At 37.8% G+C, this 20,855-nt stretch overlaps 1 protein-coding gene and 1 long non-coding RNA gene across 8 annotated transcripts; one reads left to right on the forward strand and one right to left on the reverse strand.

Annotated features, from left to right (window-relative positions):
• The first annotated feature begins 333 nt into the window (after positions 1–333).
• On the forward strand, positions 334–2,601 carry LOC145789969 (uncharacterized). Its single transcript, XR_014328520.1, has 2 exons — positions 334–1,285; positions 2,337–2,601. It is a non-coding gene; the product is annotated as an uncharacterized LOC145789969 (long non-coding RNA).
• An 863-nt stretch (positions 2,602–3,464) lies between these two features.
• Positions 3,465–19,878, reverse strand: CXIP1 (CAX interacting protein 1). 7 transcript variants are annotated; one of them, XR_003647865.2, is made up of 5 exons: positions 19,483–19,830; positions 6,547–6,816; positions 4,984–5,053; positions 3,906–3,989; positions 3,465–3,656 (listed from the first exon to the last, which is right to left on the reverse strand). XR_003647865.2 is itself a non-coding variant. In XM_028262462.2 (4 exons), exons 1-3 carry the CDS (start codon positions 19,700–19,702, stop codon positions 3,934–3,936), a joined length of 546 nt encoding a protein of 181 aa, XP_028118263.1. In that variant the 5' UTR covers positions 19,703–19,878; the 3' UTR covers positions 3,465–3,656; positions 3,906–3,933. The 7 variants fall into 7 exon arrangements, 5 of the variants coding, with proteins under 5 accessions (XP_028118263.1, XP_028118209.1, XP_028118384.1 ...); XR_003647855.2 differs by having other exon boundaries at positions 3,465–3,661; XM_028262462.2 differs by lacking the exon at positions 4,984–5,053 and having other exon boundaries at positions 19,483–19,878.
• Between the last annotated feature and the right edge of the window lie 977 nt (positions 19,879–20,855).

Below are 20,855 nucleotides of genomic sequence, written 5' to 3' on the forward strand. Positions count from 1 at the left end.
CCCCGATTAATCCCCGGCCAAAAAAAAAAAAATAGATACATCAAATTCGTTCATCATCAACAACAACAACGTAGAGAGAGAAATTTGATGCTCAAATGTAAATAAAAAAAAAAAATTCAAATCTAATAGATTTGTTCATCACCATAACAGCTCTGATGAGCTCAAAAAAAAAAAATAAAATAAAATAAAATAAAATTCAGATCTAACATATATATATATATATATATATATATAACAAATCGATCGAGAGAGAGAGAGAGAGAGGAAGACTGCCGCAAACAGTGGTGAGTTGTGGTGGCTCAATTGGCGGAGAAGGGAGATCGGCGGAGGAGGGAGAGGAGGGCGATCGACGGACGAGGAAGAGGAGGGAGATCGGTGGAGGAGGGTCAGGAGGGCCATCGGCGAGGAGGGAGAGAGCTCGATCGGCGTCTGCGAAGGTTTGAGAGAGAGAGATGAGAGACAGTGAGTGTGTGACTGTGTGATGTGAGTGAGGGTCAGCCAAACATATAATATATAGCGATCCCGGTTGCCCTTTTACTGTTCTGTTGTATTCCGGACTCGGTTCCGTGAAGTTGGTAGTTGTATCTATCTTGTTGTCGTCCTTTACTTCCACTTGATTGAGTTTTAGGATGTTTTGGGCGGGGTTGTTACAGGTTGGTTAGGCCTTGGTTTCAATTCCTTGTTGCCCAGTTTTTAAGCGGTCCGCTCGAGCGGGTCTTATTGCACTCGAGCGGGGATTGCACACCTCCAGTATTTCGTGTTCCTGCACAACTTTTGCAGATGTGATTTCTACGCTCGAGCGGTGGCGCTCGAACGGGTTCTTTGATGCTCGAGTGGGTAGTACTTTCTGGGTATAAGTTCTGGGAGAGGGAAATCTACGCTCGAGCGGACTGGTTTTCGCGCTCGAGCGGATGTGCTTTATTCTTGTGCCTTGGCGCTCGAGCGGGTCCTTTCGCGCTTGACCGGACCTAGTTTTTGTTCTTGACGCTCGAGCGTTGTGTTTTCCGCTCGAGCGGGAATGTCGTATATCAGTTGGCTGTGAGGCAGTTTTAAATCACTTTTTCTCATCCTTTCTCTCTCTTACTTTTTCGAAAAAGCCATTTGAGAGCCTCTCTCTCTAAAACCTTGCCTTCTCTTTAGGTATTGATCTAGCTAGGGTGTTTTCCTCACCTTTGGTCTTCACAAAAGTTGTGTTGATCGTCGAGGGCGTCGTTTTGATCCGAAAATCTTGGCTTTTGGAGCACTTTGGTTTTGGTCTCTTCTCCATCCGAGCTCTAACTTCGAGGTAGAGATATCCTACTCCTCTTTATGAGTTTTGTCTTTAAATTTTGGCATTTCGATATATTAGGGGTTGTTGGGTAATTTAGAGAGAGTTTGGGCTTTTGTGTAGTTTTACAAAAGTTAGGGTTTTAGTTATATAAAACCTAAATGCATGTTTGGCATGAAGAAATGAAGTAAATGTTGAAACATTAATGAAAATGAAACCGTGAAGGGTTGAAATGTTAATTATGGAAAATGCCCTAATTACATTGATTGATTAATTTGTACAATTAATTGTTGGAAATGAGGGATTGAATTGACAATGTGGAAATTGGAAAGGGAAGGGATTAGAGGGTGTAGTTGGATCATTTATCGCTCACCTAATTGAAATGTTGATTTAATATCCATTTTGTGCATTTATTTTCTATTTAGAAATAACTGCTTTGGGCTATCGGTGGAGGATAGTTTTGATTGTTGTAGACAATGCATGATGATTAGGCAAATTAAAACTAATCGATTGAATGTGTCATAGAGTATGACGGCGGATAGAATACATTAATTTTATGTATTGATTGATTGTGTATAGAACCTTTGTGTTTATATGCATTGTGTGTAGAAGAGGAGATGGGGGATGTACTCCGCGGTTTAGGGGAAGATGGGGGATGTACCTCTAAACCGGATAGGGTTGGGAGGAGATGGGGGATGAACTCCGTAGATACAGCTCATATGCTTGTCTAGAGAAGTGAAGATACAGCTCATAGGCTTATCTTTGAGAAGTGTAGATACAGCTCATACGCTTGTCTAGTGAAGTGTGGATACAGCTAATATGCTTTTCTGTTGATGTGTAATATGCTTATCTGTTGATATGTAGATATAGCTAATATGCTTATCTATTAAATAAAGATGGAGAATGAAAGGTGACACATACTCGTATGTTATGAAATTGTGATGTGATATATGTGGTTGTATCAGTGTTGGCCATCTATCAATTGCTAATCTTTTAGTCATTGTTCATAGTTGGTTTAGTATATTTCTGCTGGGCTGTGGCTCACCCTATATGGGAACATCATTTTCAGGTACAGGTAGCACGTCACCACCAAGGACATAGCTTGGGAGGCTAGAGGCGAACAGACTTTTTTTTGTCGTATTTCCTTTTGATGTATTACATGTAAATTCAAGCCAAGGGCTTAATGTGTAATTGAGTTAGTACTCTCTTTTGTAACCAAGTGTTAACTTGGAAAGCCGTAAGCCCGTAAGGCATTTGCTTTTGTTGTTAACATGTAATACTTTTGTAATGAAGTACTCTGATGAATCGAAGAATGTGGATCGTATGTATATAAATGTATGTTTATATTGATGGGTTAATGTTATTATTTTGAGGGCGTTACATAATATAATATATATATATTATAATAACATACGGTACCTAAACATATAATATAATATATATATATAATAATAACATACGGGGATCAAGTAGGGATCAAATGGGGCGGGGCCGGGCCGGGGCCGGGGTGGGGGAATCTATCCCCATCCCCGGCCCGAAAATTATCGGGAATTTAATTTTCAATACCATCCCCAGCCCTATGGGAATAATTTTCGAGAAAAAACCGTTCCAATCGGAGTCGGAGGATCGGGTCCCCATCGGACCAGGTTTAAATTGCCGTCCCCACATAGTGTGTTTACTTACGTGTTGTATTTTGTGGAATGGGATCCCATGTTGGATAAATGACGTGGAATACCTGCTATAGCGAATACCTGCTATAGCAAATACCTTTTCCTACTTTTGACCCTAAGTCCTTTCTGTAAACCAATCAAAAACTCTCCCTCTCCTTGTCATCTCTCCCACCCCTACCGTGCAGCAATGATTCATCCACACTATTTTTTCTCCGAACCCACACTATTTTTTCTCCGAACCCTCCCGAATGAGACTTTTACTGCTAAGAGTCTGATTTCTTACTGATAAGAGTGATTTCTAGAATAGTAAATAATTTGCCGCCGAATTTGTTGGCTAAGAATTCACAGCTATAACAAAGCAAAATGCAAGGAAAGTCAATATCATACCCCCCATCCAAAGCCCCTTTAAATGTAAATCCTGACAACATAGGCCCCAACTGAACTTAAAGAGTACACGTTATTGAGCTTGTTGGCTCGTTCTAAGTTGAAAGCTAATAATTTGTAAACAAAAAAGACTCCTCCCCAAGTTTCAGGATACTCAACTTATTTACGCTATCTTTTATTGTACATATAAGCAAACAGTCTGATGCAAAAATTTCAAAATAACAGAAGTCATAAGCAGCTCATTTAAGCTTTCAGTAACCAACAGCATTTTTCTTTCCCAAACCATACCCTTTCGCCAATCATCTGTGTTCTGTGTCATCCTCAAATCAAGACTTCTTCTCTTACCATAATTTAAAAAAAGAAAAAGTGTACAGTATTAGAATCCATATATTATTTACAACACAACAATGTTTGGAACACTAACACTCTTATTAACAATCTTACTAATATACTCACAAGCTTGGTATGAGACCCACACAAACTTGTGAGTGTTGATTGTTAGTGAGAGTGGTAGTGTCCCTAACATTTGTCATTAAAAAACAGCCTTGTCACTGAGCGACTAGTGGTACAAATGAAACCTTTACCAAACAGGAATTCAGAAATTCTGATTCATCAGGAGCACAGTATCTTCTCCAACAGTTCCTGCAATTCCCCACTTTTATATGCCTCTGTGACAGAATCAATTTCACTTTTAAGACTTGTGCCATAAAAGAAAATCATAAATCAGTTTGGTATGTTTGCAAAGATTATTACAAACTTTCCCGTTACACCTAAACTGCAACATAAAGATGATAAAGGATGCAAGCTACTTATTCATAATCCTCTACAATTACTCTGCTCAAACGACTATTAAAGCAAAAACACACAAATTTATCAATTTGCTGCTGGAGGTTTACAAAATCAAATCTATCATAAATTACACGTAGAGTTCTAGCTCTACTGGTTGGAATGATGCTTTAGTGAGAGGCCCAAGGGACAAACATTTCAACAAGGTTCTTTTAGTGTACCAATAAAATTAAAAAGCTTCCCACATGAACATGGACAAACCAGAACTTCAAAATTACACCTCCAGTAGAGATGAAATTGAAACCAACTGAACTAGAAATTAGAATACTGAGAGGGTTAATTGATTAATGGGGGAACTATATGTAGGTGGGAGAAGGGGAAAAAGATTATAAACACATGGGGGCGCAAGTGTGTCTATGGTGGGGTGCAAATCACTTGCACCCCTCCATGTATTGGTAATTTTTTTCCCTTTCTCCCACCTGCATGTAGTCCCCCTTGATTAATCTCATTGAATGAGAAAGCCCCTGTATTCATTACTGAAGGAACAACCAAGAAGAATTTTTTTTTTTTAAAAAGCCATAAAATCTGATTGTAATAGAAAGACTCCATGTGTAAAATGTGAATCCAATTAATTTCAGTAATATGATGTACTTTATTACCTCAACTACAATAATTCAATAATTTCTTAAGACATAATATGATGGTTGACAAATCAACTCACACCCACAAAAAAATAAATGTTTTTATATCCAAGCACTGTTCAGCTAGATACAAATGTCATGCAAATCATATAAACTTGACATTTTTAGCCATGTAATTCACAAAATCAAATAAATACTACAACTTAGAACACTCTACAGATGGGGTAATTCTAACCTCTAATCAAGCTAAAATTTGGCATGTGGGACAAACGTTTGACTCATGCAATCCAATGGTGGGCTTGGAGCTATGTAGCATAGACACAGATATCAGAGACAAACACACTGTCATGACAAATCTTCAAAAAATAGGGCACAACACAGCAACATATTAATACATTATATATTTACATTTATTTTATGCATGTTATAATGAAAAATATGTAACTAATCAATTGCTTATATATTTCTATTTAAAATTGCAAATTGTAAAAAAATACAGCTCTACAAATATCATCATATATATATAATGCATGCTCCTATTGCTTACTTTACTATGATTTCTTCAATCTTCTTCTTCTTTCATATGTTAGAAGTTGTTCATTGCATATGATACTATATGTTGACTGTACATATAATGTATTTGTTTTTGAAATGTTTCAAGGTATATTTGGGGTGTGTAAGTTGTGTTCCCAATAATGTCCAACATTGTTATTATTAAGAGATCCAACACACAGGTTATGTCGAGGAGGGTTTGAGAAGTGTTGTCAAAGTCTTCTTGTCTAAATATCCAAAATTATGAAATTTTTATTTTAAAGTGTCGGACACATTTCCTAAGAAATTAATGGAGCCAAAATTAGAGAATGGATTTCATTAGAGAGAAAAAGTCCCAAATTGGGATACAAAGTGCGCTAAGTTCCAATATTACAATATCAAAATGTCATAAATTGATTACTAAAGGACCTAACTACCTATTTATAGGTCACAGACCCAACTAAAACTTATGGTGCTAAAAACATGACTACACCACTAATTCTAACTACATCAGACTCTCCCTCTAACGAAAACAACTTGTCAACAAGTTGAGACGTCAATAAAATGACTCAAGACGACATCAACAAAATGACTCAAAAAACAATGACTTGTGGAAGCATAATGGACTTGCAATGGTGAACAAAACTATGTGGCTGCAAGTCCTTATTCCAAAATTCATCCTAACAAATATCCCTTTGAAAGTGAGCTTTCGTTTATGCAAATCCACCGTAGCCATGTTCAAGTGTGAGTAGACCACCCACATAGCATGCCTTTTTGGAAACAAGATGTCATATTCCATGTATGCACTTTTCCTAAATCTATCACTCATACCTATATGCAACTGCCGAAAATTCTATGTACTAGGGAATGTGTCATTGCTTCACTTTCAACTCATAACTATACCAAGAACAATATAAAATTATTGTCATATAAAGATTAAGCCGTATTGAAATTTTGATTTGATTTTCCTAGTTATAATTGTTTAACTTGTTTGGCATAATTTTTTTTTTTAATATGAATGCCCCTGTATCAAATTCCTGGCTATGTTCAGATTATTCTGCAACTTGAATTTTTTGCTATTTACAAAGATATTCCCTACCAATCTGTCACACCAAGTAACAGAAAATCAGGTAATACACTTGAACAATGAAGCAAACTCTGTCAAGTCTAAAAGGAACCTGACGGATCAAAACAGAAACTTTTGGTGATAATCTTGCCATATAAGCAGTTTTCAACTGATAATAAAATTGCAGCAGAATGAACTTACCCACAGTGATGTCACAGCCACCAAAGAACTCCCCATCAATGTAAAGTTGAGGAAAAGTTGGCCAGTTGGAATACTCCTTCAATCCCTGACGCAGCATGTCGTTTTCTAGTATGTTTATCGTTTCAAAAGGTACATTCAGTGATTTCAATATCTGGACAACAGTGTGTGAGAATCCACATTGTGGGAACTCCTTGGTTCCCTTCATGAAAAGAACCACCTTTTGTGATGTAACAACTTTATCCAAGGTGGTCTGCAACTCAGGGGTCAATGCTGCACATTCACAACCATCCACATATACACACACAGAAAATTAGTAATCTTGTTTAATATTTCTTCCAGAAAGGAAGAGCAGCTACAATAAATAAAATGAATCAATGAGCAACTTGAGGAACACTTGCATAATTGTGAACATTATTTACATAATTAGACAACCATCATGGTCTCCTGTATTTTGTTATACATAATTGCTATCAACTTCCTACTATTCCATTTTTCTCTGATGCTTATTTTTTGGGCCTGCCACTCGATCATCTCAGCATCATCATCTCCAATAACCTCACCATCTGCTTAAGTGATTGCTCTTGCAGCTTTTTTAAAACATTTTTCTAGAATTTAATTGATATAACTTGATCACATAAATCTTCCTCGAAACATCAAGAAATTAAATTGCTCCAGTACACGGAACGCAAGCAGGCACATAGCACACAATAAATTCTGGTACATCGGGAAGCCTTGCTTGAATATGATGAAGTATGAATGAAAAGGTCCTTAGATGCACGTTTCCCTCGTCTCCTCGGAACTGGCTAATACTTTGATGTTCTGTGGCCCTTCTATTATTCTCTATGAAACTCTATTCTGTAAAGAATCCTCTTCATAATTCTCAATGTTTTGATATAGAACAGAATAGGAAGTTTAGTGTAACATTGTCTACTATTGAATTTGTTTAATAACAGTGTACCATCAACCCACTATCCTATAAATACATAAAATAAGGTTCACATAAGTTAAGCCTAAATTCCATTCGACGATCTTGTAAACATGATCCATGTGAAATCTTAAATTTGCCAATTCAGTCGACGATATTGTATGTCTGTTCACATTTTTGCTTAATTCAGTTCACTGTCAAAAAGTACAACACCATGAATGTCCTACATGTTAATCCTCCCTTGTTTAAAAGGGTACACCCCCCAAGCGTGTATGCTTTGTACAGTTGACTGTAAAATATTCATCTAGAAATTCTTACACATCCACTATCCCTCTTCTTTTATCTCCCAGAGTTCGAAAATTTACTTTAGCTTCAATTGTCATTCTGTATGTCTGTCTCTATTAGTATTAGCTATCAATGCCATATCAATTTGATAGTCGGACTTTAACACTACAACCTCAAAACTTTTTTCACCGTAGTCCAATAAAACATTTCCTACTCTCTGTTATATCTATTAATTCATACGACAAAAACAAGATTCTAAAGTGCAAAATGAGAACATTATTAGTAATATGTACAAGCCAAATTAAATAAAGCAAGCACAGTGAAAAAGGAAGGGTTAAAACAACAATTCACAATTTCTAGTGTCTACATATTTGTACATATATCTATTTCATGGCCACTAAGGGTCCCTCACATCAACAACGGTCTTTTACTGGAAATTTTCTAGTGGAAGGTCACTTGTCATTGATTTAGGCTCTAATTAGTTTTGAAGATAGTGGTGGTAATTGCCATGTCAACTTTGTGATGCTCAGAAGTGCTCTAGTTCCATCTAGTTGTTGATGGATTGAGAGGTTGCATCACACTGTTCTGTCTTGTAAGTGACATTGGAGACGTTGAATTGGGAAATTATTTGCATTAACATAGCTATATTTACATATAGAAGTAATAGAAAAGTACACATGCTTGGATCTGGAACGGAGCCAAGAGAGTGGCCTTCCTAGCCTGGACGACAACTAAAGAGATTAATTGATGACAAACAACATAAAGAGAGACAAGTTCCTGTTGAGAGTTCCATGTTTTTGTCTAAAAATGACTGTTGGTTTTTGGCGAAGTTTTATTTTTTTATTTTTTCCTCTTTTCTTGATAGCCAACAGAAGAGAAATATTCTTAATAAAGAAAATATAGAAAGTAAAAAGAGAACCAGGAGGACAAGAGAATCTCCAAAAGAAAACCCAAAAGGTAAAAAAGGAAAACCGTAATAACCCAATCTCCTTATATGTTTTCCGCTCATATTATGTGCTTAATGTGAAATTCCATGTGAAATTAAGCTTAATTGTGTGAATTATATGGTTATGGACTTATATCTGTTGATTATGAGCAAAATCTGTTACAATTGAAATGTTTGGATCAGTAATTGAAAGCCTTAGAAGCTTGATAATCCGAAATTGACTTTATAATTGTGATCAGTATGATTTTTAGTTTATAATATGAATTTTTGTAAAAATCTGATTCGTAATGATTAAACTGATTAAATTATAGTCAACTTTTAATAAACCCTCTTAAGTTCCTTCCTTAGCCATTGGTCATTTTATGAAACAAATATCTCCTGGAAGAAGAGAGAGTGAGAGAGGAAGAACAAGGGGGAGAGAATCTCAACAAGAAGGAGGATTTGGAAATTGAGAAGACTTGTAGAGAATTGAGTTTAAGGTAAAAAATGTCTCACCTCAACTAACTCCTCTCTTAGACTTGAGTAAGAATCTCTCTTTATTATGTAAGTTAGGGTTTATAATATAGAACAAGTGTGTGTTAATTGTTTATAATGTTTCTTATGTTTAGTTGATTTGGAATTGTTGAGCTATGTTAGAATTTACCATCACCTACCACCACTACCACCTCACCTACTCCACTAAACCTAACCCACTACACCACTACCACCTCACCTACTCCACTAAACCTAACCCACTACACCACTACCACCATCCACTACACCTACATCTATATAAGGAACCATTTGTAATAGACAGAATAACTATATCAGATATCAATCAATAATACATAAATTTTTACATGGTATCAGAGCAAGGTTAAAAAGCTAATAATTCTGCTTCACCGGCGGGTGGCAGCCTTACCTTGGCCGCCCGCCGGACCTCCACACATACCTTCACTCCGCTGCCACAAATTCCACATCTCTCTCTCAACAGTCAGTGCAATCCCTCTCTCTAGATTTAGTATATACAGAGAGCTATGGAGTCTAAGCCAAGCTTACTGAGGAACATTCTGGTTCGACTCTTTGTCTTCGGTGTTCTCATCATCGCCGTCCGGTTCGCCTACGTCGTCACCATCAGAGGCGAATCCTGCGATCTCGGAAGCTTCTGCTTCTTTTCCTCGCCGGAAAATCTCAACCTCGTGATCGGCGTCCAAAATCGCAGGTCATCGGCGATCATTACAAACGACGCCATCAACTCCGGTGGGACGCCGTGGTTGATGATCCTGAAACATCCGCCACTCCATTATTGCCCCGGTCTTGAATGGGCTTATGATGAGTTGAGGCGTATCCAGCAAGAGAGCACGTCATCAAGCGAGTCCTCTTACAGTTCCGAAAGATTGAAGTCCATCTCATCCCCCACTTCCTGTATTACGGAGCATCTTTCATGCCGTGTCTTATATTCCTGTTGTCTGACAACGGACATTGGATGTGTTTGCCTTCTTTATCTAATCTGCTACTGCTGGATACTGCTAGTTTTCTATTTCTCTCTCTCTATGAGAGCCATGTTTGTTTCAAAGCAAAAACACACAAATCTATGCCTTTTGCACAGACTGTCCACTTTTGCACAAATCAATGCCTTTCTTTTTTTTTATTCTTTTCCTCCGTCTTTTGAAAAGCCCACGACACACATATTAATTTGCACTTTATTTTTTTTTTTTATTTCTTTTCTTCCATCTTTTGAAAAGCAAAAGAGACACAACCTGATTTGCACCTCAATATTCTTACTTTTCCTCGTGGGCTTGTTCCCACCACACTATTATACTATCTTTTATTATTATTATTATTATTATATCAAATAACTCATACACTCATGTTTCCCACTGATAGTGTCCACTTTTGAACTCATCCCCACTTCTTTATTTCTTTGTAATCAAATTTCTTTTTATTATTATTATTATTATTATTATTATTCTTATTAAAAAAAAAAAAAAAAAAAAAAAAAAAAAAAAAAAAACCAAACACCATTGCAAACAATTTACAAATTTGCACACCAACTCATTTTATTCATGTCGGGTCTCAACCCGATCACCATGTTTCCACATACAAAAACACAAAAAAAAAACAAACACACAACAAAAAAAAAAAATAATAAAATAAAATAAAATAAAATACAAACAAACACCCACATTTACAGGTGGGATTTTTCTTCTCTATTCTGCCGCCGGTCTTTTCTTCTTGCCTCCGTCTTGGGCGGCCCTTGCCGGTGTTGCCTCCGTGTTTCCCACTCCACTGGGCATGATCACTACTCCCTGCTCCTCCACTGCAGCATATGGCGGCCCTCCAAATCGGAACATAAAACTGGCCTTCCGCTTCAGCTCCTTGTTTTCCGCCTTTAGCACACTTATCTCTGCTCGCGCATCCTTATACATGCGTTGGAGCAGAGCCAGTTGGGCGTTTAACTGCTGCACCTCATTTGTCCTACTCTGCAGCCGGTTCGACAAATTTGTAACCGCAGTCATGGTTTCCACACATGACTTCAAGGTATACTGATTGGCCTCCACATCCGACTGTACCGCCATTTTTTGCTCCACCGACCGCATCGGAAAGTTCAATGGAGCAAACACAGAGGTATTTGGTTGAGGTTCACTGGCCACCGCACCAGTTCTCTCTCTTGTTGACTCGTTGAGGTCGGGAAAGAGAGTGAGCAGACTCCGGGAAGACGAAGCCATTTTTTTCTGGGTTACAGAGTGTTTACCGAGTCTTTCAGAATGCAAATTTTCAGAGGTTTCTCTCAGTTTCTTGTCTCAGCCTCTGCCTCGGCCTCAGCCTTCGTCTTGGTTAAATAGCCAAGGCAGCCACGCGTATCGCGCGCCCCTTGACGCCAGACGACAAACGGGCGCGCCAGCCAAGACACTCACGTGCCTCGCCATCATGTCCGGCACATCTTTTGATGAAGTGGGCGCACCTTTTGATGGCACGCCTTTTGATGGCACGCCTTTTTTGAAAGATTGGGCACACCTTTTGAGGGTGCGACTTTTTAAGGGTCCGACAAGACTCTGTAAACTGTCCCGACATAGATTCCGGTTAGTTTCTACAAGGGTCCGACAAGACTCTGTAAACTGTCCCGACATTGTTTCCGGTTAATTTCTACAAGGGTCCGACAAGACTCTGTAAACTGTCCCGACATTGATTCCGGTTAGCTCCTTCATGGGTCCGACAAGACTTTGTAAACTGTCCCGACATTGATTCCGGTTAGTTTCTACAAGGGTCCAGCAAGACTCCGTAAACTGTCACAACAACTGTCACAACATTGTCTGCTACAACGGTCCGACATGACCCCATAAACTGTCTTCTACAACGGTCCGACATGACCCCATAAACTGCCTTCTACATCGGTCTGACACCGCCATCCAGTGTCTTCTACACCGTTATGACACCACCATACAGTGTCCTCTACAACGTTATGACACCCCCATACAGTGTCTTCTACAACGTTATGACACCACCATACAGTGTCCTCTACAACGTTATGACACCCCCATACAGTGTCCTCTACAACGTTATGACACCACCATTCAGTGTCTTCACCAATGGTCTGACACGACCATACAGTGTCTCCTATCTTTTTTTATTTTTCTGTATTTTATTATTTTGTTCCTCTCTTCAAACTCAAGTTGGTTAGTTTCTATCCTCCTTGAGTTTGCGGGGGGCTGTTAGAATTTACCATCACCTACCACCACTACCACCTCACCTACTCCACTAAACCTAACCCACTACACCACTACCACCTCACCTACTCCACTAAACCTAACCCACTACACCACTACCACCATCCACTACACCTACATCTATATAAGGAACCATTTGTAATAGACAGAATAACTATATCAGATATCAATCAATAATACATAAATTTTTACAAGCTATATGGAGGGGAATTACACTTTGTTTTTAGTTTTGCATGTTGAACTCATCCATGTGGTTAGATGATGGTGTATATATATGGAAGACCAAATATATCAAATATAATCAAATACAAGAATATTGAGTTTTGTTTATGAAATTGAAGGGATTAAAGACCTAATTGAGCTTCTGATTCATGTTATTGTAGTGTTATATCATCATGTTGAGCTTAATTCCCTTATTTTGTGCCTTGAGATGTAACCTAGATGGGTGTGTGTTTTGGATCGGATTGCACAAATCAGGGATAACGACCGCACGTGCGGGGGTCATGGCCGCACGTGCGGGAAGCACCACCGCACGTGCGGGGCTCACAGCCGCACGTGCGGAAAACAGGGAATTTCGAAGTTAAACTACTGAAATAAAAGCACGTACGGCCCACCTCCCGCACGTGCGGAGGGGATTGTCACAAGTGCGGCCCAAGGGGAGAAAATCTGTGTCTTCCTTTTCTGCTGTTTGACCCTCTGAGATTGCTAAAATGTGTGTTTAACGCTTTTAAAATGCTTGTAATTGAATGTGAATGGAACGAATAGGTCACATACAAGAGAGAACTAACGCTCCGCTACATCACTGTGAGTAATAGTACTGTAGCGACATATTTCGTTTATCGTTAATAACTATTATTGGTGTTCTGTTATTTGTAAGCTAACTATGTCGCCTCATGATGAATAATTGGAAAACTTATGAGCGATATTGAACAATGATATCTTTATGAACTTGAGGTCATTTTGCTTTGCTAATGATGGGCCCGAGGTCGTTCAGTTATAAGCCACTGAGTGTGGAAAGATCTAAAATAGAGGAAGGTGAGGACATCGTCCCATTACTACCGGAAGCCCATCGCTGTGAGTACTAATAGTGTAATGATGTATATAGTTGCTCTTGCATTTCTATCTACGAATTATTATACCTTGGTTATAATTGGCACGTTGGAGTCACTGTACTATGGTTTAGATGTCTCTGATTGTGAATGGTGTAGTGAGATGAGTCCCACTAGGATCCATGTATGTAATTGATATAAATTACGTTTACTGCAATGGAGTACATTATGACGTGAATTGTTTACGACTCATGGCCCTAAGGCCGAGGGAGATGGAGACATGTCGATGTTCCATCTACCCTATAATGATATGAATTGTACATGACTAATGGCTCTACGCCAAAGGAGATGGAGACATGCCGATATTCCATCTTCCCTATATTGCTCTGGACAACTGTCGTTATGTTGGGCCTGAGGCCGTTCTGTATTACGTGTGGGCCTGAGACCGTTTTGAAATATAGTATGGATAAGACTTATTTATGGTTAGTTTGTTATATGTATATTTATATTCTCCAAGGCTATGCTCATTCACCTAACCTCCTTATATTACTATTATTCACTGAGCCCTGCTCACTCCGTGTTATGTCTGCCTCTGTAGGTAATCAGCTTGGAAGTCAGTCCTAGTCCAGCCTTGGCAGCTTTTCTTTTATCAATCCCCGCTGTGTCCAAGCAACTAGATGAAGCTTGTTTATTTTTGTGTAGTTCCTTTCTTTGCTCATAGCATTGGTCACTGGCTTTTGTCAATGTAGTAAGACATGTATAACTTTCACTACCAACGCTTTAGTTACCAATGCTTTAGTTATACCCCCCAGCTACGGGGATGGGATTGTATACATGTATGTGTACAATCGTCTCTTATGGGTATGTTCATTATGTGTTGAGCTATTTGATCGAATATTTTGTGATCCTAGCATGTAAGCGTTAGCTCAATGGATGTTATTTTTAAATTGATAATTGCTTCCGTTCAGGCCCCATATTATATAATTATTGAATTTTGAGTCCGTCATCAGGCTAGTCATGCCCAAACTTATAGGGGCGGGTTGGGGCGTGACAAAAATAGACTTACATTTGGCACATGATAGAGTTCTTTTTCTCTAATGTGATTTTCTTGGTTTTTTGTGGAGTTATATATCCTTGTAGATATAGGAAGGAACCTTTTGTTTTATGTGTACAAGGTGCAGCCCCTTTTGTAGCGCTTTCTTTCCTAAAAACATTTTGCTTATAAAACAAACACATGGTTATATATAGAGACAGATAGATGGTTATGAAGCTTGTCAATGGAAGATTCTAAATCAGCAATTGGATATAGCAATATGCCATATCAATACTTCTCTTCCCAAAAGATAACTCTCTTCAATTTATTTTTTTTCAAAACAATAAACTAATTCTTTGTATCAGAGCATTTAAGGTGCTTTAGTTGCTATAAATTGGGAGAATCCAAAAGTATGTGTTAATCAACTATTAGTCAGTTTTTTCAGTAAATTACACTTTGCACTAAATTTCACTTTGGTCCCTACACATGAAATTGTGGCAGTCAACCCCTTGCACTTCTAGTCAAGTGTCAATGTCCCCTTTCTATTACTCCACCTTTTAAGTCTTTAACAAAAGTCAGTCATGTGACAAACATGTAACCACAAAATGAGGGCGAGGGAGGGAAATCACTCCTATTTCCTGCCTATACACACTTCTTCCCAAAATTTACATCAAATTACGGTTGCATTCGGCTGAAACAAAATGCAAATTGTGAACAATCAAGGAGATGAACTAGAGTTTTGCAAAATTGGAGTCACAAAGCTCTGTTTTCCATAGTAGCATAGTCTTCAGTCCATTCCTCTTACTTTCTCTTCGATTTTTCTGTTGTCTTTCTTGATTTCAAAAACTCGGTTTTTTTTTTTCTCTCTCCGTCCCTATTTTTAGAATATGAACACACACACACACACACACATATATACATATTGTATTATATAACTCTCACATGCTGATCACATGGGATGAAGTGTGTATTTGGCAAAAAATGAGGATGATTTTCCCCCCTTGCCCTCATTTCGTTGTCACATGTTGGTCACATGATTGGCTTCGTAAAAGATTTAAACAATGGAGTAACATAAGGGAAATATTGACACTTGACCAAAATGTAGGAGGTTGATTGTCACAATTTCATATGTAGGGACCAAAGTGAGATTTGGTACAAAGTGTAAACTAATTCTTTGTATCAGAGCATTTAAGGTGCTTTAGTTGCTATAAATAGAGAGAATCCAAAAGCATGTGTTAATCAACTATTAGTTAGTGTTTTTTTCTAAGAAGTGGGTGCTTGGCAACACTGGTTGCGCGTGCATGAGGCTCAACTCATAAGGATTATGAGTTTTAATTAATTGAAGTATGAGGTGGAAATTGAATAAGGTGGTAGCCCGAGATTTGGTAATTTTGATATTTGGTTTATGAATAAGGTGGTCTTCCAAGATTGGGTGGTCAATGCAATATATTTCTTTATCAATGTCTTGAAATTTCTCAATTTCTCAATTCATTCACACATTCCTCCATTGTGATCAAATTTCGTATCTCTTATCAATATAACATCATAGTATATTTTTCTAAGAGACAATATAACAATATCAACATCCATGTACTCTCCATATGTTAAATATCGTTTTCTAAAATCGGTTTTCCAAGACAAACCAATGATAAGTTTTAAAATTAACCATTCTCATTTTTTTCATGAAGTTCCCTCATTTGATACAACCATAAGAATTTCTCCATCATTTCTTCATATAACAATTTACCAAGCACAATTTCACCATATCTCAACTTTTCTCCAAAATCCCCAAATTCTAGGGTTTCCACCAAAACAAGATTTTTGTTCCATTTTTTAAAAAGATTTTTCAAAAAACAACGCCCACGCCTTGGAACATAACTTATATTCTCAAAAGTTTTGAGAAAAGTAGATAAAACCATCTTCTAACATTATCTAGAGTTCAACAACCCAAAATCATAACTCAAACATGTAATAAAAGCTTCAAACAAGCATAATCTTGCAAATATATATATATATATATATAAATCAAAGATTACACCTCAAGCTTGGGAGTTGAAGAAGAAGAAAACCCTAGAAATCAAAGTTAACGAAAACATGATCCAATCGGTATAAACGTAGACCTAGTTGCCCTCTTCGATTTGGTGTAAAAAGCCCCCTCAAACTCTTGAAGATTTGAGCTAAATCTTAGAGAAAAGTTGGATTTAGGTGTGTTTTTAGAGAGGAGGAAGAGAAAATATGAATATATAGAGAGAGGAGAGAAAAATCTGTGTAAAATAACTTTTGGCATCAGTTTTGAGGAAAAGAGCACGAGTTTCCAGACAGACGCACTGAAATTTGCCTGAACGGTTTCAATTATGCACGAACAGAATTTCCAATCCGCTCGAGCATAATTTTCTGTCTCATGGGCGGATTACTCCAGAGAGCTGCCTAGAAAAAGTCGCCAAAATCTGCTCGAGCAGTTTTCTGCCCAGAAAACCAGTGAGACTCTGCAATGATCTGCTCGGGCAGCTTCCAATTTTGCACGAGCGGTTTTGCCTAAAAACTAGAGTTTGATTTAGTATTTTGAAACAAGTTCCAAAACTCAAAATTTGTAACTCGGAAAAGTTAAGAGAGGTTAAATAGGAGTAGAAAAGGAGTCTTAACGACCCAATACAGTAAACAAAACACTGAAAGAAATGCATACAATTCAAGCCCAAACCCCGGGACATCACAGGTGTTCCATTTCAATTTGTGTCCATATAGCAATTTTAATTGAGGTTATAATTGTCATTAAAAAAAATCAATATCCTTAGAAAAAAGGTAGGGGCTATTAGAGCCACCCCAAATAAAACATGGAGACTTTGACCAAGTACAAAGAAAAACATATTACCCCTTTTAAGTGCAAATATATGAAAGATAACGTTACCATGTCCATTGAAAATGCTCAACTAGCAATAGGGGTGCAACTAGGGCAGGCCCAACCTGAGCTACCTAATCTACCTTACAAAATTTTAAGGCTTGGATAGTATATTGAAATTGTCAACAAATAGGACTGTGGGAAGAGAGGCAGCGGTCAGCTCCGGCGAAATTTGTTCGTGGGTACGAGGAAAAAAATATCAAAACTAAGGTGTTGGAATAGAAGGGTTAGCAGAGGTAATAGAATTTGCAGAATTTGTAGGATAAAAGATTTGGAGTGTTTTATAAAAAATGGAAGAAGTAATGAGCAGCCAGTATCAGACTCCCCTTGTGTACCGCCGATCAAGGACACCGGCGACAAGTTGATATAAGCATAGTTACCGTGGTCGTGCACCTTTTAAGGCGGCATACATTCGCAGACGGTATGTTCAGAATATTCCCCGATATATTAAGAAGACTAAGAAGGAAGTAAGGAAGTTACAGTTGTATAATGAACAATTAAGAGATGTTAAATTTGATAATAAAGGTGGCGCGAGATTGCTAAATGGTATTAAGTTGGGTAACAAGAGATGTGACCGTCAATCAGACAAGATCGTGGTTAAAGGTATAAAATTAATTGGGAATGTTCAATTGGGACAAGATGCTAAAGACGAAACTGTGGTCCACCACATATTATTTTTTGTCATAAGTGATAATAGTCCGTCAGATCCCGGCCCCACACTTGACAAGATATATATTGAAGTTGGCAAGGGTAATCCTGAGACCTGGATTGTTGATTCTGACCAGTCCGACTGGTTTCGGATGCTAAATAAAATGAGATTCAAGCTCGTTGGTGGCAAGGACAAAGAGTACATTCGTTACGAGATAGAAGTTGTGGGCCGGTTCTTCCCTGTTAATGTTTGGACAGACTACGAAGATATGTTGTTGGAAAATGTAAGAAGTATTCAAAAGGGTGTCATATATTTAGTGGTTGCTACTGTTAGTGGAAAAGAATGCAAAATTACTTTCAGGAGCAAAATATACTTTAAAATTGTTTAGAATTGCAATTTTATGTATTTTTATTTGTAATGTTCAGGTTAATGGAGGTGGATGATAATAAAAACTGGTGTTGTTGAAGGTGTTTCAGCAAGTGATATCAATTGTATTGAACTTGCTTTGCCTAATTTATTTTCTCAGTTGAGGTTGAGATACAAACAAAAGAGTATTAAGGTTGATAAAATATTGATAAAATATTCTCCCTTTGCGCACCCAATGCCAGTGGGTTGGTCAAAGTAAATATTTATGATCGGAGGTTAGATGATAATGACAGTCTGCAGGCGTGGTTTCTCTTCCCTGTGGATTGTCAATGTGAGTTAGTCTATTATGGAAATGGTTATTGTTTAATTAACGATAAACACGTGCCATGAATGGTGAAGTATCGACTTGAAAATTTGAATATTAAAAAGGAGATTACGTATTGTAAAATGAAGGGATATCTGAAGTATTCTACGAGTGACATGCCAGAAGATTCGCAAATGAGGGCCCCTTCTACTGAATTCAATTCGGCACTGGGCAGCAGTTCTCATACCAGCAACCCGAATTCTATTATTAATATATATAATACTAACTATGTTTCCACCATTTGATTAAATCATACTTCAATGTACTCATTCTACAGCATGTAATTTTTTTAGATATTATATTTCATTTATTTATTTATTTTATTAAGAAGTGTAATGCATTAGTTCAGCTCAATGTTTAACCCTGAATAAAATTTGGTGTGTTGAATTTAGGCATAGACATGGGGTCGACCTTGAGCAAGCCAGTTGAAGCTATCGGTCGCGGTCGGGGTTGGGGTCGGGCAAGCCCCTCTACACTTGGGGTTGAGATTGGACAGAGCGTCCCTCCTCAACCCAACCCAACCCAACCCAACCCGCCTAACTTGAAGACCTGATGCAAGTATAGAGCTTCCATTGTGCAGGTTGGGGATAATTCGTATTCTCCCAACCCAACCCAATAGTAGAAATTCAACAATAAAAAGACAATATATATGTAACAAAGGAGGGTTCATAAAATAAGCAAAAGCTATAAGTTAAGAAGAAGTAGAAGAAGAATACCAGATCTGCATCGAAATGGAATTTTGTGGGAAATTCTTCTAGCGTTGTAAAAAGAAACCACCGTAAATGCGCGAGTGGTGGTGGTGGTGTAGGGGTATTGCAGTAGGGATGGGGAAGGGGTCTTCGCTGCAATTTTGGCTGTAACGATGAGTAATGATGATGATGATGCTGATGCTGATGCTGGTAGTACGGACTGTAAAGCCAAAGCACACGCCGCCATCTTCTCGCTCCTTCCCTAATCCTCAAGACTGAATCCGGATCGTCTGTGACCTCGTCCAAGATTCCCCTATCCTCCTCCACAAACACACGGCGATAGTCATATTTTTACCATTTCAGCCACACAAAAAATATATATATATATATATATATATATATTTAAATTAAAGTTAACAACGCATCCATCATCAGGACACACGCCCACTAATATAATAAAAGAAAAATGCTTGAGTTTCTTTTTTTTGAAACGGATTCTAATTATTGATATATATGTGGAGCTTATAACATTAATGATTGAGATTTAAAGAGGTTGTGAGGGTTTTTAGAAAAAGAGGTCTCAATCATTATTAATAATAAAATAGAGTAAATTACATTTATATTTTCTGGCATTTTGATTTAAAGCAATGATCTATCAATGATCTCTTGCAAGAAGGTTGACTGGAAATGAAAGCAATGTCAACCTTCTTGCAAGAGATCTTTTCTTGACTGGAAATGAAAGCAATGATCTATCATTGATCTCGCATGTTGATCTATCTAGTATCATTTCTATCTAGTACCAACACGCAATTTGATTTAAAGCAAAGATCTCTAAAATGAGCTGGAAAATACTTTTTTTAAAAAAAAAAAAAAAAAAGATACAACGCCAAGAGTGGTGATTGAGACCCCCACCTTCACAAGACCCCCACAAATCTAGACCACTCATGATGTGGACCCCATACATACATGAGTGGATCCCACACATACATGGAGGGCTAGGATGATTTTGGGGGTGTGGGGGTCATTCCCAAAGGGGATCCCAAACATTTTCCCAAGGCTAAAACATCTCATCATGTGGGATTCACACCAATATTAGAGCTATCAGAGCTCTTGGATTAGTGGTCTAGAACATTTTCCTTTGATTTAATACATATTATTTCTTAATATTCAAAAAATTATACTAACTTCTTGTCATTATAATTATTTAGACGGAATGAAAATATCGAACTCATACACTCTCTTTTCTTGTCTTGCTTCAAAACCCTAATCCTGACATCCCTTCTCTCTCACTTCACACCTTGGAACGCACCGTTCTTATAGAGATAAACTAGAGATAAACGCGGTTTCACATCTTCTTAACCTGAACTGGCTGGAGAGAGGAAATGTTCTTTTTTTTGAGG

This window comes from Camellia sinensis, chromosome 4 (genome assembly GCF_055761805.1).
Source record: "Camellia sinensis isolate YWXY chromosome 4, ASM5576180v1, whole genome shotgun sequence".
NCBI classification, from domain to species: Eukaryota; Viridiplantae; Streptophyta; class Magnoliopsida; order Ericales; family Theaceae; genus Camellia; species Camellia sinensis.

Coding starts and splice junctions, on each gene's coding strand:
- CXIP1 (XM_028262174.2), bottom strand. CDS start 19,702: ATGGCGGCGTGTGCTTTGGCTTTACAGTCCGTACTACCAGCATCAGCA. Junction 6,817..19,482: donor TCCATTTCGATGCAGATCTG/GTATTCTTCTTC, acceptor GTGAATGTGCAG/CATTGACCCCTGAGTTGCAG. Junction 5,054..6,546: donor TGGCTGTGACATCACTGTGG/GTAAGTTCATTC, acceptor TATGCTACATAG/CTCCAAGCCCACCATTGGAT.